This window comes from Lineus longissimus, chromosome 3 (assembly GCF_910592395.1).
Source record: "Lineus longissimus chromosome 3, tnLinLong1.2, whole genome shotgun sequence".
In the NCBI taxonomy this organism is placed as follows: Eukaryota; Metazoa; Nemertea; class Pilidiophora; order Heteronemertea; family Lineidae; genus Lineus; species Lineus longissimus.
In genome coordinates, this window is record NC_088310.1 from 2987610 (window position 1) to 3003135 (window position 15526).

Consider the following 15526-nt stretch of genomic DNA (forward strand, 5'->3'; position numbering starts at 1 on the left):
GGCAAAGAGTTGAAAGTGAAAATTTGTTCGACTCCACCCCATGGGTAAGATTAGACTTGGCGGATAAGGGCGACGAGTCTTTGACATTGGCTGGGAAGAAAGAGACAGTCTCTGGCAGAGTTTCTTTGGGGATTCTCAAGACGCTTTGTGCCACGCCTGTCAGTCACGGTAATCCGTGGACGTTTTTCATCAAACTTGCCACCAATTGAATATGACAATGGTTCCATAAGTTGTTCTCATATTGCTTTGTTGTCACTAAAGTGGAAATTACGTTGAAGGTTGCAATCACCATGAGCACTACCCACCTTAAAATCGTCATGACCTGTTTTATCAATTTCATTCATAATATATATTCTTACATTCAAGAAACGACAAACAAAGTGATCTTTGAGGCAGAAAATTATTTTCAACAAATTTTAACAAATATGCCATGTCCGGTGAAATAAGGAAAATCTTTTTCAAGAAGTAGTTCATGCAGTGATACAAGCATGATTAAATGAAAGATTGATTCTTCATTATAAAAGAACAATTCCGCCTACTTCCTTCCCTATCTTTTTTCTTCAGACTTTGATGTTCACAAACTGAAAGTTAGTTCTGGTGTCTTCATGACAATGCCAGTGGAATATTTTGAGATACTGCACACAAAAACAGAGGAATTCAAAAGTAGCAATTTTCACTTTTGACCAATTAAATGCAGCCAATTTTAATTGGCATATTATGCGGTTATATCCTGTTCACAGCTCAAAGTGGCTCATCAGTGCTAGACAAGGACAAACGCCCTCTGGCATCGGAGCGAGGAATCGAACTACAGACAAAGGCGACCCATTAACAATAACGTCCTGGCAAGGGGACACACACTCCGTCAGGAGACACACTCCGTGCTAAAGGCAATATCTCACCCTGGCCACACTTGTGATCAAAATGTCGCAAATCTGCTAAATATAATTTTCGGCATCAAACTAAAGTGACATGTGCCTGGAATGACGTTGGTAAATATGGCAGGCGAGGGCATGCTGGGGGGCAATCGTCATTTCTCATAGTGCACAATGTACAAAAGCGAGATTTCAATTTGCCGGCATTATGTCAGGTGACTGCATTGTCCTACTGAACTTCACAGATAATTGATACACATTATTTGTGATTGACTCTCAGACTATTTCAAGGTAGAATCGTACATAGATTTTTTTCAAAACAAATCTACTATGCCACCTCTCAGTCGGTTTTTTGGTAGACTTCCTGTGCTTAAGTTCAAGAAAGTTACACCTCTGGATCAAGGAATCCACAGTGCAGCTTTTATCGAGGGGACAAGATTGAAATGGGTCGCTAAAGACCCACGCTATTGTATTAAAAGGATTAAAGTGATTTGATCTATGAAATTTTCAGTAAGAAAATTAACAAGTTATCAAAGACAGGATATACTTATTATTGAGGTAAATCCTTGAGATTATCGTTCAAAATCTGTTCATAAATGCTAACTGGGGGTTAAAAAGTTGACATAGCCCCTCTAATACCAGTTAATCTTATTTTCCCACAATCGGATTTGGAAGCTCCGAGTCTCGTATTAAAACAGCATTGCATGCAAATATTTTGACAAAGTTTACCAAAAGTTATTGTACTACGACATGTACTGTCCCTGAACTTGCCATGTTTGACAAATTCTTTGTTTCTTTAGGTATTAGGGAGCTATGGGTTTCACTTGGTTGTTTCGAGAGATAACACACTGAATATGTCTGAGAGGAGTGATAGTCAGGACGAAATCCCAATTCCATTCCAAAGTGAGTTCACATCAAAACTTGTACATCTAACTGTACAAAATGTACATCTCAAATACCGGTACACCAAATCAGATTGGATTGTACGCTAACAGCGCTGGCTATAACAAGTAGTAAACGACATTGTTTTTATTACTCAGGGATATTTTCCAAGATGACAAAGTTGTGTGGGAAGTATGAATTTCTCATACTGAATCGCCCAACTTCATACAAACAAAGCGAATCAAGGAAAGTGCCCGAGATGTGCATTTTTTTCACCAGATCACCACTGGCTGTTCCTGGACATTATTCAGTGGCTGCTGCATTCTACAGCAAGATTACTCCATTCTACTACACAGTTTGAGGTAAAATATGAACTTCAGGGTAAATTTGCACGATTCTTTCATTTTCACATACATGTACACTGACAATAGTATCGACAGTAATACGTCTTTGCTTTGATCAACAGTCTTAAGATTAATACCCAACAGATTTACAAAATTCAAGTTTCGACCATCCCGACAGCAAAATGAACCACTGAATGCCAGAGATGCGACAGAAAAAATTCGCCCTGTGCAGTCCTAAGTTCATCGAGTACAGTACACACCCTAAATATTCACGGGTGACGAAAACATACACAATATGTCTTTATCGATATTCAATTCGACACAATTGCATTAAAAACATTTCCTTTCTCGGACAAACGGCTAACCAATGAACCTGCGTCACAGGATCTTTAGGTGCGTAATGAACTCGTCGGTAAACATAATCATATCAATATGCTGCATATTAAAGATACTAACAGTGCCATCACATTGTGATTGATGAGATATAAGCTTGTTTAAATCATCGATTATTCATATACATGTCTGTACACTAGAACTTCTCTATTAAGGACACCCGGTCTGGCTGATCTTTGGACCATTTCACCTTGAAATATTTTTCACTTTTGAAATTTTTTTCAGAACCTACTAGCACAGAAAGGCTGAGAAAGACTGAGATGTCAAAAGAATTCCTGGACCAAGTGAAATTGATGAGCATTTTGAAATATCATACGAAGGGGTCACTGCACTTAACCAAAACTAAACTGGCCCTGAAGGGTGGGAAAATGATTAATTGATTTTGGGTTTAATGAGGCACAGAGAACTGCACCAATGAAGAGGGTATAGTGGCACCAACCTGGCTGAAAAATAAATTAGATGTCAAAGAAATTAGCAGTGGATTACTAAATCCTTGCCTCCTAGGGTTTGGAGGGTTAAGAAGGACTAGGTGAAATGTACACCTGATAGGCCAAAGAGATGGGATGCAAAATATACGCTTCTTGGGGTCGAAACCTGAAAACATCTCATCCTACTGCGATGCAAGTCAGTCTCAAGTTGGGCCTCTAATTTGGTTATAGTGCCCCACAAATCACACGTTTCATATTGTGTGGTAAAATGATGGTTTTTTATCGATATTTTTGTTTCTCAGCTGAAAAACCATCATAATCATTTTTCTTGGCCTGAATGTACCATCAGGTTTTTCTCACACAAGTAGAGGGAGGAGCATCAGATAAACACCACAGGAGCAGGATACCTCCAGGAGAAAAGGAAATAAATAGCCACATAACCTGTAGACATAGTGATGTAAGATAGTATTAAGGTAATGGTGTGCTCGAGGGGGGCCTGGGGCTGGTCCAGTCTTGATTGATATGATATATCACCTGTCAGTCAGATTGGGTGACAGATATGACAGAGAGTTGCATCGAATCTAAACCTGTCAATTTACGTCACTTTTGGACAAAATTGTGCAATTTATAATTGCTCCTAGAATTTGATATGTATTGAGGAATGGAAGAATTATTTGGGGGATTGTCTACCTGACATTGAGAAAAATGGTTTAATCAATTCCTCTCTCAATATTTCATAAGTATTGAGGAATGTTGAAAACTGTTTAAAACGATTGTCGATTGCATTTTCAACATTACATCTGGGGATGCAGTACCTCACTTCTCAGATGTGCATTATTTTGCGAATTCTGAAAACACTTGATGAAAAGGCTCCATAAGATATTGAAAATAGGTCCCATGTTGAAACCAATAATCATTACAGCAAATCACTTCAGGATTTCACTGTTTCTGAGAACACTTGAGGACAAGGTCAGCAGCATCCTGATTAAAAATGGCTCCATTTTTATCAACAAAGTAGGATGCTTTCACAGGAACTCTTATCTTTCCTCCCTCTTCACCCACCAATGTTTTCCTTCTACCTGGCCAGGGTTTGTTAATCCCCAGTGGAGCCTCGTTGAGATCAGAAGGTAGGGGTAGGGCACATGGGCACATGGCTCCTCAAGTGGCTTCCTGGCACATGTGGACCAGCAGTGCTGATGTAACGAGATGAGCAAGGTTAACAAGGGCATTGCAGAATGTTATGATGAGTTTTCCTGTCTGTTCATCAGTTACCCCTTCTATTATTGTCTATCTCACACAGATGTTGTACCTTTTGAAGCAGAAACTTGGAACACAGAAAGCTCAAAATGGCATGATCTGATAACATTTTTTGATTTTGTGATTCAACACAAACCACCTCATATCAAATATTGATTGGCACATGAAACCACTTCCTGGGTCAAGATGGTGCAAATCAATCAACCAGGTACAGGATGCTGAATTTCCTGTTGATTTCCTCTGAATGTGAAAATATGGATCCCAGCTTCCCAAAGGAATTCCACATTACATCACCCCCCACCCCCAGAGGTAACACAGCATGAGCTATCAAGCACCTGTCAGTGACCCATGCCCAGCCTCACCCCTCTGGATAACACAACAGGGGACTGGCAGCTTGCTGTCACAGGACCAACATACCATGCATAGGTGAGCAGTCAGTCAGTCAATCAGGTCCTCACACACTTTCAAACTCCAGGCTGAGGATAGCCTACTGTCTTTTTAATCTGTCAGACTTCACCTCACCCAAACTTGCCTTGGAAAAAGACATTAGATTTTGCTTCAACAACCGAATTATTACCTTGCTATAGTTCCTTTTATGAAAGCCATGGCCAACCAAGTGGAAAGAATTTCCACCAAATCTGTACTATTTATCCTGCCCACTCATTTACTTGAGATAACAATACAACTCCTTGGCAACATGTGGTGGGTGGCCTGGAATTCAACAGTGATGATGTCATCACACATCAGCTTGATTAACTCCTGTCAATTGAGCCTGTCAATTAAGGGAAACTACCTAACAGGAAACTGACACAACACCAGTGAAAGACAAGTGCTTTTGACCTTAGACTTTCAGTGCTCTAGCATTAACCTCAAACAGCACTGTCATTATCTCAAAAAGACATTTGGCTGAAAAGATTGAAAGAGAATCAACAGCTGGTGTCAGAATCTCAACAAACAAATCCAGGGAAAACTCAATTCAAAATGGCTGCAATGTCGGCCATCTTGGATGGAGACTGCAACAGGATATGACAGAGAAACACTGTTTCCACCCAAAAGAAATGACTATGAAGGTAACTTTCTTAGCAAAAAACCATTGAGATGTGAAACATTTGTAGCTTCACAATGATCATTGCCATGAAAACAATGCTTAAGCTAATCCAGAAGTTCTCCGCATCATCGGAGATAACCCCCAAAGTCAAATTTAATTCTTGATTGTGTCCTAACAAGCATGAACTTCCACCTTCTGATCAAATTGGGTGAAATATGAAAAATTAAAGATGAGCTTGCTAACAGTTTTTTCCCCGATGATCCAAAGTGATTTAACACTAGATTAAGCAAATACATAGAAGTTATTCCAACCAAAGTACACAAGAAGATTAACCTGTATCACACAGATAGCTGTACACTGATACAGAGGTGAAATTGGCAACTTAAGATGAAATCAGATGAGTTTTTCTACCATTTTCCAAGCTTTACCACTTCAATGGGTTTCTTGGAGCCACACCTATCTGTTGCATAGACCTATGAGGGAGGAAGCCTCCAGGTCTGCTGTTGATGGGCCTACTTGATACTGTTCCAGGAAGAGTGAGCTACTGCTATGCTGCCTTTGATGCTGGTATTAAACCAAGGTATCCTTATTGCACCTGAGAACATATGGTTATGCAAGGGCCTAAGGTAAGAACTGTACCTTAAATTGAAAGGGGCCTTCTTGTGCAACTATCATGCAATATGAAAGCAAAGCCTTTGAAGACGGGCTTTGAAGTTGAATCAGTCTGGCAGATCTTTTAGCATGAACTTTAAAAAAGTATAAAACAGCTTGAGAATTTGATAGTGTTTTGATGTGTTTTTTAATAATGCAAGTAGCAAGTAAACTTATAAACTTTGAGCCTTTAGAGTGACAGCTGCCATTTGGAACTTGGAAATCTCAAGGATGAAAGTCCTTCACCAGGAAAACTCCCTCAAAGGCTGTCACTGAAGCATCAAAGTGTACGGCACTAGGAAGATACCTAACTGCCTCCCTCCAGCAAGAAACCCCTGGCATGCACCCTCTCCCCTTGATCCATATGATACTCGACCTGCAGCCAGTACTAAGCCTACACCAGCGCTATGTTTTGATATATAGACAACAAGACCTGAACTGAAGGCGTGAATGCTGAGCCCTAAATTCCTGGCGTACGTTGAAAAGCTGAATACTTGCCATTGGCTTACTACAGGATCAGCAGATTTACCATGATAAATACATCATAAGTACACCATAAGCCGTGAAAAGCTGCACAGAGATGGCAAATAATGATCAAAATACAACATCACCACTCTGCAAGCTCAGATACATGTTCATGTCTAATGATGCAGAAAGTCTCATCTCGACTTTACCAGCTAATCAAATGTAGGCCTACTGCTACGCAATACCGAACCACTCATCAGTCATTCAGTCTGCTGTATCAATGAATAGAACCTGTTACCATTTCGCTTTCCTTATCTAAAGCTAAAGTCACCAAAAACAACAGCAGAAATTCAGTACTTCACAATTACTCTGAGACACTTCCTTTAAGAAGCATTGCCATTCTGTTCATCATTATAATACCTCCTTTAAAGAAGCAAGTTTTGTAAAGAACATAAAAATTCCCCTTCACTTCACCAAGTTCATACATTTTTGGCCAGATTTTTCAAAAGACTTTTCCTTTTAACAACACTTTCTTTGAACATCAGACACCTGGGCCCCAGAGGTTGAATGAACTCAACAAGGTTACACCTGCACCATCTTACATCATTCTTAACTCATCATGCTGCAAGGCACGAGATCAGGTGATATACTTCCAAGCCAGAGATGCCAAACTTGATGTTATCTACCAACCAGTCCATAACTTAGCACAATTTCAAGTCCCTCACTGCTGACCAGTCATACATATTGATAAGACCAGCTTAAAATGTTATCCAAACTTTCATCATAATGTAAATGTCTTCCATATAAAGGAACGAATTGATTTTCTTTTGTTTACATGCCAAACATGATATTGATTTCAAGTGGAAATTATTACCAAACTTTCATCATGTTGCAGACGTCAATATCAAATGAAGGACTTCTTTGTTAACATTTGAAAACAGCCCATTAAAGTTATTAAAAGAGTATTTTTCAAAGAGTACCGTAGTAGATTATGTTTGTGAGGAGAGGACTTCACTTGGGAAAAATTCTCAGAGATGGTTTTTTCTCAGAACAGTTTCTTGACTCGTGATATTTCGTTATTTCGAGTGATGTCTGAGAATTGTTTGGCCGAGGTGTCATGAGAATACCCTGACCCTTCGTGAAGAGGGTTTGGAACATGATAGCTTGGATCTCTCTGCAATTCCAAGATGACACCAAAGACATTTCACTAACTGAAGTGAATGGGGACCTTTGGTTCGGAGTCCGGAGAATTGAGCAAATGTCACTGGATTGTATTAACAAAGATCTGCATTCGAGAATAACAGCAAAGAACCTGGCCAAAAGTGCTGACTGGACATAAAGGGAACTCGTACAAGGAGTACATTACACAGAGCTTCACTTCGGAGGCGAAATGCCCTCTGGAAAGCTGCAGAATCCCTAAGGGCCTGACCCATGTCTCAGATATTCAAACCCTTACTTTGATCCCGGTAGGTCAGTGTTCATCCAACGGTTTGATGGATCAATAGGTTAAACTGTACCAGAGGCAGGCAGATTCGTTTTCAAATATTCTCCATGGCTCTTGGGGCATCATAGGTTATGTAGGGTTAGCAAAAGTGAGGTGATCTAAAATAATATACTAAAGGTAGTTTCCTTGATTGATTTTTTAAAAATTTCATCCATTCTGAAAATATTTTTATTGAAAGGTTATCCTTGATAATGTAGAGATTGCTCACTCATTCGAGGCCCTTAAAGGCTGGGTCAACCTGACCCCACAAATCTTGCCTTGTTACACCAAATTATGGATATTTGGTACTCAGGAATGAACAAACACTTCCATGCCAAGTTATGCAACGTTGGATGAGGATGAGGTATTCTAGGATAACTGTCTACAGGGCATGGCCAGTGTGGAGCCAGCACAGCCAGAGGAGACAAGGACAAGACTCAGGGCAATGCTGATAGAGCATTGAAAGAGACAGGGTCAAGACCTTGAACAGTTTTCAGTGAAAACAACTGTTACATGGCATCAATTTGAGGTTCTTTGGTGCAAGAGAAATGTGACATGCCGCTTTCTTTCAAAACCCCATGACAGCGCTCATTTCAAAACGTTTCTACAGCTCTGCTTTGTGTCGACAGAACACCTTTTAGTTCCTCATCAATACAAATGGTTCTTGCATGACATAATTCCTAAACAAACAAACAAACCAGTAGTTTACTTCAAAAAAAGTCTTTGTTGTTTACTGATCCAACAAATAAATACAACAATGACAAAGCCCCCCCCCCAAATATAATTTCAATAAGCCAAGCCTTGCGACAACAGGATGACATGGTGAACAGGTGCAAAAGTAGGACAGAAAACAACCGGGCTCACGGACTGACTATTGGGGAATAAAAACAACTCCTGTTCCTAAACCTGGGGGAATGCCCTCAGCTTTCTTATGACAGGTGGGTACCAACCCTACCCTGACTAGCATGACAAGGGAAGGAGAAATATGTTATGTTATGTTATGTTTCATGTCCATGTTGTAGGACAGTTGTGGTTCGTAGATTCCTCCCCGGAACGACTGACAGAGCTCACCTACTTGCCAAAAGTGGAAGGCAACATCAGAAAGGGAAGCAAAGATGCTACTGAAACACTTGAGGAACAAGAGAAGACGGGTTGGTTTACAAGAGACATACGTCTGGTTCTGTAGACAGCCAGGAAAAGCAAATCAAATGCTGATAAGAAGAAGATGTCCCAAGTGCCACCAATTGTGTTTTTAGGGGCAAACATTAACCTCTTTACTCCACATCTGATTCCAAGACCTAAATAGGAGAGAAGAAAGCATCAAACATGCCAGAAACAAACAGTCAAATTTGTTGGTCCTTGGCCTCAAACATTCTACATGCAGATCACAACCCCTCCGACAGCGATATTTAGCCAAAAGCACCAAGAGGGTCTGTGTACACATGGTGTTGCGCTGTTGACTGTTCCGGAGCATTCAGATTGATGCAACGAGCAACTTGTGACACCCTCTGGGCCACGACAGGTGAAACCAGATACAACTTTTGTTTCCATGTATTCCTGGCGAACGTTCACGCATTCCTCCCAGGCCGAGACTGTGTCTGTCAGTATGGAGATTACTCCGCTCTTCCACACCTCTCCCACATGTCCCAAGCTCAAGGAGAAAACAGGGAGTCAACCTAACAGAACAACTGAAGCAACACACAAACAAATTTAGACTGGCACGACATTTACCAAAATAAGAAAAGCTAAGACAACCTCTGAAATAAGGTGTCTTTACAGAACTAATGTAGTAAGTTAATTTGAAATTCATTCATTCAATTTTAGTAAATCTTATCCAAATTGAGATTATCCACATAAAGTTTCTTTAAAAATTTAAACGTACGCAAAAGGTTTAATCTGTGTACAACGTGTCTAATATGAAATGTGTTGGGATTATCATGAGTCTCATTCGCCCGTTTGCTAACACATCAAGTATGTTGCTTTACCAGATTACGACTGTTTTATTCCTGTTTATTTCTCCTAGTGGGCGGGAATTTCATGTCTTAGCGCGGCTTAACCTCAAACTCGGGTCAAACGAGATTGGTGCATTATATATTAGAATCGTAAGCCTCCCTTGAAAATATTTACAATGAATTTACTGACTTATTGGTCATCCTCCCAAAGCAGGCCTTTCAATCGTTTAAACAATCCAAGGACCTGCTAAGGGAGGATGTAAATGTACCCGTTGCACCTATGATTTCAGTCGTGTGGAGTTGTTAGGCCACAGGTAAAATCTGCCGCAGTTGCAATGAGAGACAGCAGAGAGATTTTTCGAAGCAGAAATTTGCTGATCGTGGGAACTGTCCACTTGATTTCAGCCATGACTGACCATCAATCAATTGAGACTATACCATAGCATTTACCCCTCAATCAGCTCATTTGATATCAAAACATAGTAAGTCAACCTGTTTTTCTTATGCGCATTTGTTTTCAGTGAGCGCACAGGAGAGTAATTTTCTAAACGCAAGTGGCACCAGACAAGTCAAAGGAACCTGGTCAATCAAAAACCGTTATATCACAAAATCAGTGCAAAACAATTTTGACCTGAGCACAATTGGATAGCTCTCGGCCACTTTTTCAACAGTTCAACCAATCTTTTCAACAAAAAAGCATGACTTAATTAACTCAAAGGTGTAGTTACTCGACCTGGTCAAATTTGGCCACGGCCCAGGACCCCTGTCATGTCTTTTCTTCGCGTAGGCAAAACAAGAATAGCCACAAGTTGATTGAGTCACCCATTTCTCCCCTGTTTTATGGATGACCAATGAAGGGGAAACTCCCAAAAGAAAGTAAAGTTGAAGGGGAAAGGAAACAATGGGGTCTGACGGGCATGAAGGGGCTACAGGTTCTTTATTGACATTCCAAGGGTCAAACAAGTGCTTTCTCTCACCACATGGTTATATCATTGGAAAACACATGATTTGTGGAAAGTTTATATGGTGAGAAAATCAACCTGGGGAACCAGGTCAAAATGCTGCATCAAAGACAACTCTTGTTGTGTTAATGACACAGAAATTATGTTTAAAAAAATCAAATTGAAAGTTACTGTTATTACAGTGAACAGTTCAGATAAGTTCACTGGAGGTCAATAATTTAGTTGTTGCGTTGGTGTTATGTGACTTCACAATTGACAAAATGACCCAATGGTTCAGGCCCCAGCTCCAAGAGGAAAACAGAGGTTCCATAGTTGACCAATAGGGGCAGACACCTGATGGTCTTGATAACTACTACAGAGGCTGTCTACTTCTTTAATACATTGGGGTTGGAAACATCGAAATTTGCTCAGTTTTTTTCTTAAAAACCTGAATGGGTTAACAGCCCCCATGTACATAACATTGTACTTCTGACTTCAGAACACAAATCAAATGAACCGGACTCGTTCAATTCAGGGGATATTTTCATTAGGAACAAACAAGCACAACTCATCAAAAGGGCCTCTGGCATGGTCTATATTACAACTACAACACACCAATAAAAGGGCCTAAATCAATGAACCACATGCATCAATACTAGGCCTACGTGTTATTTTCTCAACAAACACGACCCAGCCACTGAAAAACATATCGAGAGCTTTCAACCAACAGAACATGTTCATATCGAGTCAACTTGGAAATTGTCCGACTTGGTCAAACATGCGTGTTACCTCATCGGGAATGGCCCGCCATTTATTTTCGCCAAGGCGACATTTTTCACGAGTAGGCCAATATTTATCAATGGAAACCCTTCCCCAAAGACACAACATACAAGGCAATTAAGTCTGTCAACAACAACTTTCAATAGACTTTACGCATGGTTAGGAAATTTGTTTGCTTTTTGCATGAATGTGTAACCCATTCTCTTCCAAAATGATATCTGGATCAAAATGGGCTGCAACTTTTCCAGCTAGCTTTTGTGTTTTCCAAATGTTTTCTTTCAAAATTTTGCATCTGATATGTCTCTCTCTCTCTACGTCCCATGATTGCATAATCCCTAACTGTGTCATATGTGACATCGCAAAGAACATCCAATGTCACTATACGTTAGTCACTTCTGCCTATGATTTTGTCAAAAATTTCTGAATCTAAAACTTTCATTTCTGCAAAATGTCCTAAAATGAAACCTCCCTGTCAGAATTATAGATAAATCACAAATGAAAAACTGGCCTTTGACACCCGTGTCAATATTGTATGTTTGCCATTTTCTGGCCGAGAGAGCTAATATGTCTACCTCTCCCAGGGGGATTGTTCCCTTGCCAAACAAGGCAGCAGGATATCCTGTACGCCACCTGGCATGAGGGGCCCATTGAAGTGGCAGAATCAGCTAAGAGTGAGGACCAGGTTTTAACAAAGTACAGCCATCATCAAATCGTATTTGCCAGCCCTAGCAAAAAACAGACAGGTTCTTTCGCATGCCATGCTTGTGTTTATTGGCAAGGACAGAGATCCAATCCTAACACCTTCTGATTCAATAATCATATATGTATTTTTGTTAGTCAATATCTATCATGGAGTAAAAGACTCAAGACAAAATTTCACCTTTAAAAGCAAAATTCAGTGCTGCCACCTTCCATCAAGAGGAAGAACTAGTTAAACCCCCATCAAAATATTAACTCTCTCAATCTGCAGATGATCCCGCTAATCTACAAACTCTGTAGGAATAAACTGATTATGGAATAATAGTATTTCTGGATAGAAAATCAAGTGAGAAATCCAGTTAAATTGTATTAGAACCGGATGAGAGCAGAAAAGGTGACAGATCAATAAAATTTCTCAAAATCCAAAGCTGGTGAAAAATCCCTTCATTTTTCAACTGGGTCAAATTTGAGTGACAAGCATTAGATATACTACTCCAATTAGTTTGCTATTTCAAAATATAAGACTAAAGCCACTGAACACCCTGAAATCTTTTCCCACATCAGACAGTCAGAACCAGACCAGCTGGTCCCCCTCCCTTATTCCCCATCTTCCCAAGTTTTGCCACAAAGAAGGCAAATTTACTTAGTTTTATGCTACAGACAGATACTTCATTTAGACGGGAATATCCCAAGCAAATTTGACCAATTGGCTACAATATCATTGGGATCGGCTGAGACGACACCGGCACAAACTTCCGAAGGAAACTCGAGGATTGCCGTATTTGTCACATCTATTAACTCCCCAAACAAATTATCCGGTCTAAATTTACAAATTTTGTATCATCTATTCGAAGGACGGAACATCCTTGACGACATTCCAGGAATTTTTCTAGCATTCTTGAAATCAGGGCCAACAAACACTCGAGTGTTACAGAGACCACTCAGAGATAGATTTCCATAAATTTCTATCGCTGGAACAATGTCTTTGCTTGTGAGAACGGGCATCAAAACCACAAAGCCATGACCATTTGTTTCAATCTGCCCGTCTCCGATACATAATATAACACTGTATACCCTAAACAGGGAAACTCCATAGCAAGCAAGCTGTTAGCTTAAAGGAGCACCACCCCTTTCATTGGAAATATCCGTCCAAGACATAGTCCTTGGAAAGTGATTGAATGCTGAAGACAGTCAAGCTATCATAGTTTGATGATATCAATTTTGCTGATTTCCCCCCAATTTCTTTCATTTAAAACTGAGACTTATCCTTTCGTTCAAAGTGAAGTGGTAGTACAGGTGGCCTAGACTAGAACACAACGTACTGAGCATTTTAACCCCTCAGATGATAGATAATCTTCATCCCAAACCATTCCAAGCAGCCAGGGTGTGCATTCTACCTGGAACAGCCACCACAGTATCTAATTTGAAAGTACAAGATTCTGGACTCTGGCTGACAGGACACTTCAGCGACCAGCACTACACTTAACGAAACACGAGACTATTTGATTCCGTTTAATTACTCGCGCTATCAATTGTTTCGATAGAATGTAACCGGCTGAGGCGAGTAGCGGTGAGGTAACATTGCCACATTCCATTTAGGATGGAACAAGATTTCACTTTCACCACGATGTTGTTCATTTTGGGATGGGTATCGCTGTTTATGTGAAATGAAATATTCTGCTGAGAAGGGATCCAAGTTATCAAGGCAAGTGATACAAAAGAAAGGAACAATGACAGTTGATGAGCCCAAGTGTCAACCTTTTGGAAAGTGTTCACTGTTACTTGTTACAAAGGGAATGAAATAGCACTTACGCCCTCTCCTGGTTGTCTAAGTGTTGAACGAGCTCGTCCCGTTTATTCACGATTGCCACGAGTTCCTCCAGGAGGAGTTTCTCTCGTTTCTTTTGGGCTTCAGTCTTCTGCCAATCTGTAAAGATAGAATACATGACACAGATGAGAAATTATGTTTTGTGTGTGTAAAGGAGCTCTACTGACATAGGTTTTCTCGCAGTCTCTAGTTTCCTCCTACATTACAAGCTATTCAAAGTACAGGTTCAATTATACCATGCGATGAAAAGTTGTTCTTTCAATCAACAAGAAAAACATGACAATATCACAATAAATTTCGAATAAAATCTAACAGCATGAAGATATGTAACACGCAATTAGATGAGACTCAAACACAAATATAATTAGCATAATTAAGTCACCTTCGATTGAAATGAATAAGTCATAAAATGGAGACATACAGAAATGAACAATGCCTTGTTGTTATGATTTCCGCGGCAATAAAATCGCACATCGAAGTTTCATTTCCTCTCAGAATAGAATGATGCAAACTTCACGTGTCAGGAATTAAACTCTTGCATGTCGGGGCAACAATTAGTGCGATGACTTTTAATGTTATTGTATGAATACAAGTAAAACATGGGAAACTGAAGACTACCCTGCGGCATTAATAGTCTGGAGATAGAGCCAATTTAACCCTTTAAAATAGAGAGATTGTTGCTATTCATGCAAAAAAGTTCGAGTAGGAGTACTTATAACTTCATGAAATTGGCATCTCTTTTGTGTGTCTGTCAATCCGACAATCAGCCAAATCTGCTAAAAAAACACATTGCATTTGCCCCCCCCCCCAGCTGTACTACAACTGCCCCACTATATCCTCTTTTTCCCCTGTAAACAAATTCGGACAAAAACTGAACTGATGAGAGTAATATGCAAAACACTCCAAAACCATCCCCAGCGAAAAAAGAAGCAATGACCCAAAAGTTTCACATCCTCAATTTGACACAACTAACATGCCGAATTTGAAAAAAAACACAGAATATCCAAAAATCGTCACAAAAGACGAAAGAAAACTGTTAGTCCAAACCAGCAGCTCCCAATTCTGATTCTTACGGTCTGTAGCCGCAGTATTTATATGAAAAGTACAGATAGAATTTTATTAAATCTAGATTACAAAAGCTTAAAGTCTCAGCCCCAAAGCCTTAAGCTATGCACTGCCGTCATCACAGCTTGCACCTGACATGCTAGCTAAAGGAGCCGAGCCGACCAGGACTTCCAATACACAACTTGAAATCCAAAAATCAAAATTTCAAAACAATTTTTCTCCGAAGAAAACCTATATTGGAAATATTTTGAGGAAGAAGTACAAGAAATTAACATTGGAATTCATTTCAATTTGATTTTCTTGTTTTATCGACGTTTCTACGGCATACTTTCCGCCTGGGAAAATGGCGGTGGGTGAACAGCAGGATGAGTCAAACATAATCCCTACCCTGTGATCTTACATTTCCCCCGCAATTATGACATGTATAAATTTCCAATA

General features: G+C 39.9%; 1 protein-coding gene across 4 annotated transcripts in view; it reads right to left on the reverse strand.

The window, feature by feature from the left end:
* LOC135485378 (EH domain-binding protein 1-like) overlaps window positions 1-15526 on the reverse strand; it is an 88996-nt gene that overhangs the window by 12907 nt on the left and 60563 nt on the right. For all 4 annotated transcript variants that reach the window (XM_064767350.1, XM_064767352.1, XM_064767351.1 and 1 more), the window contains one exon: window positions 14008-14122. In XM_064767350.1, the coding sequence (XP_064623420.1) occupies window positions 14008-14122 (115 nt within the window). The remainder of the gene's footprint in view (window positions 1-14007; window positions 14123-15526) is intronic.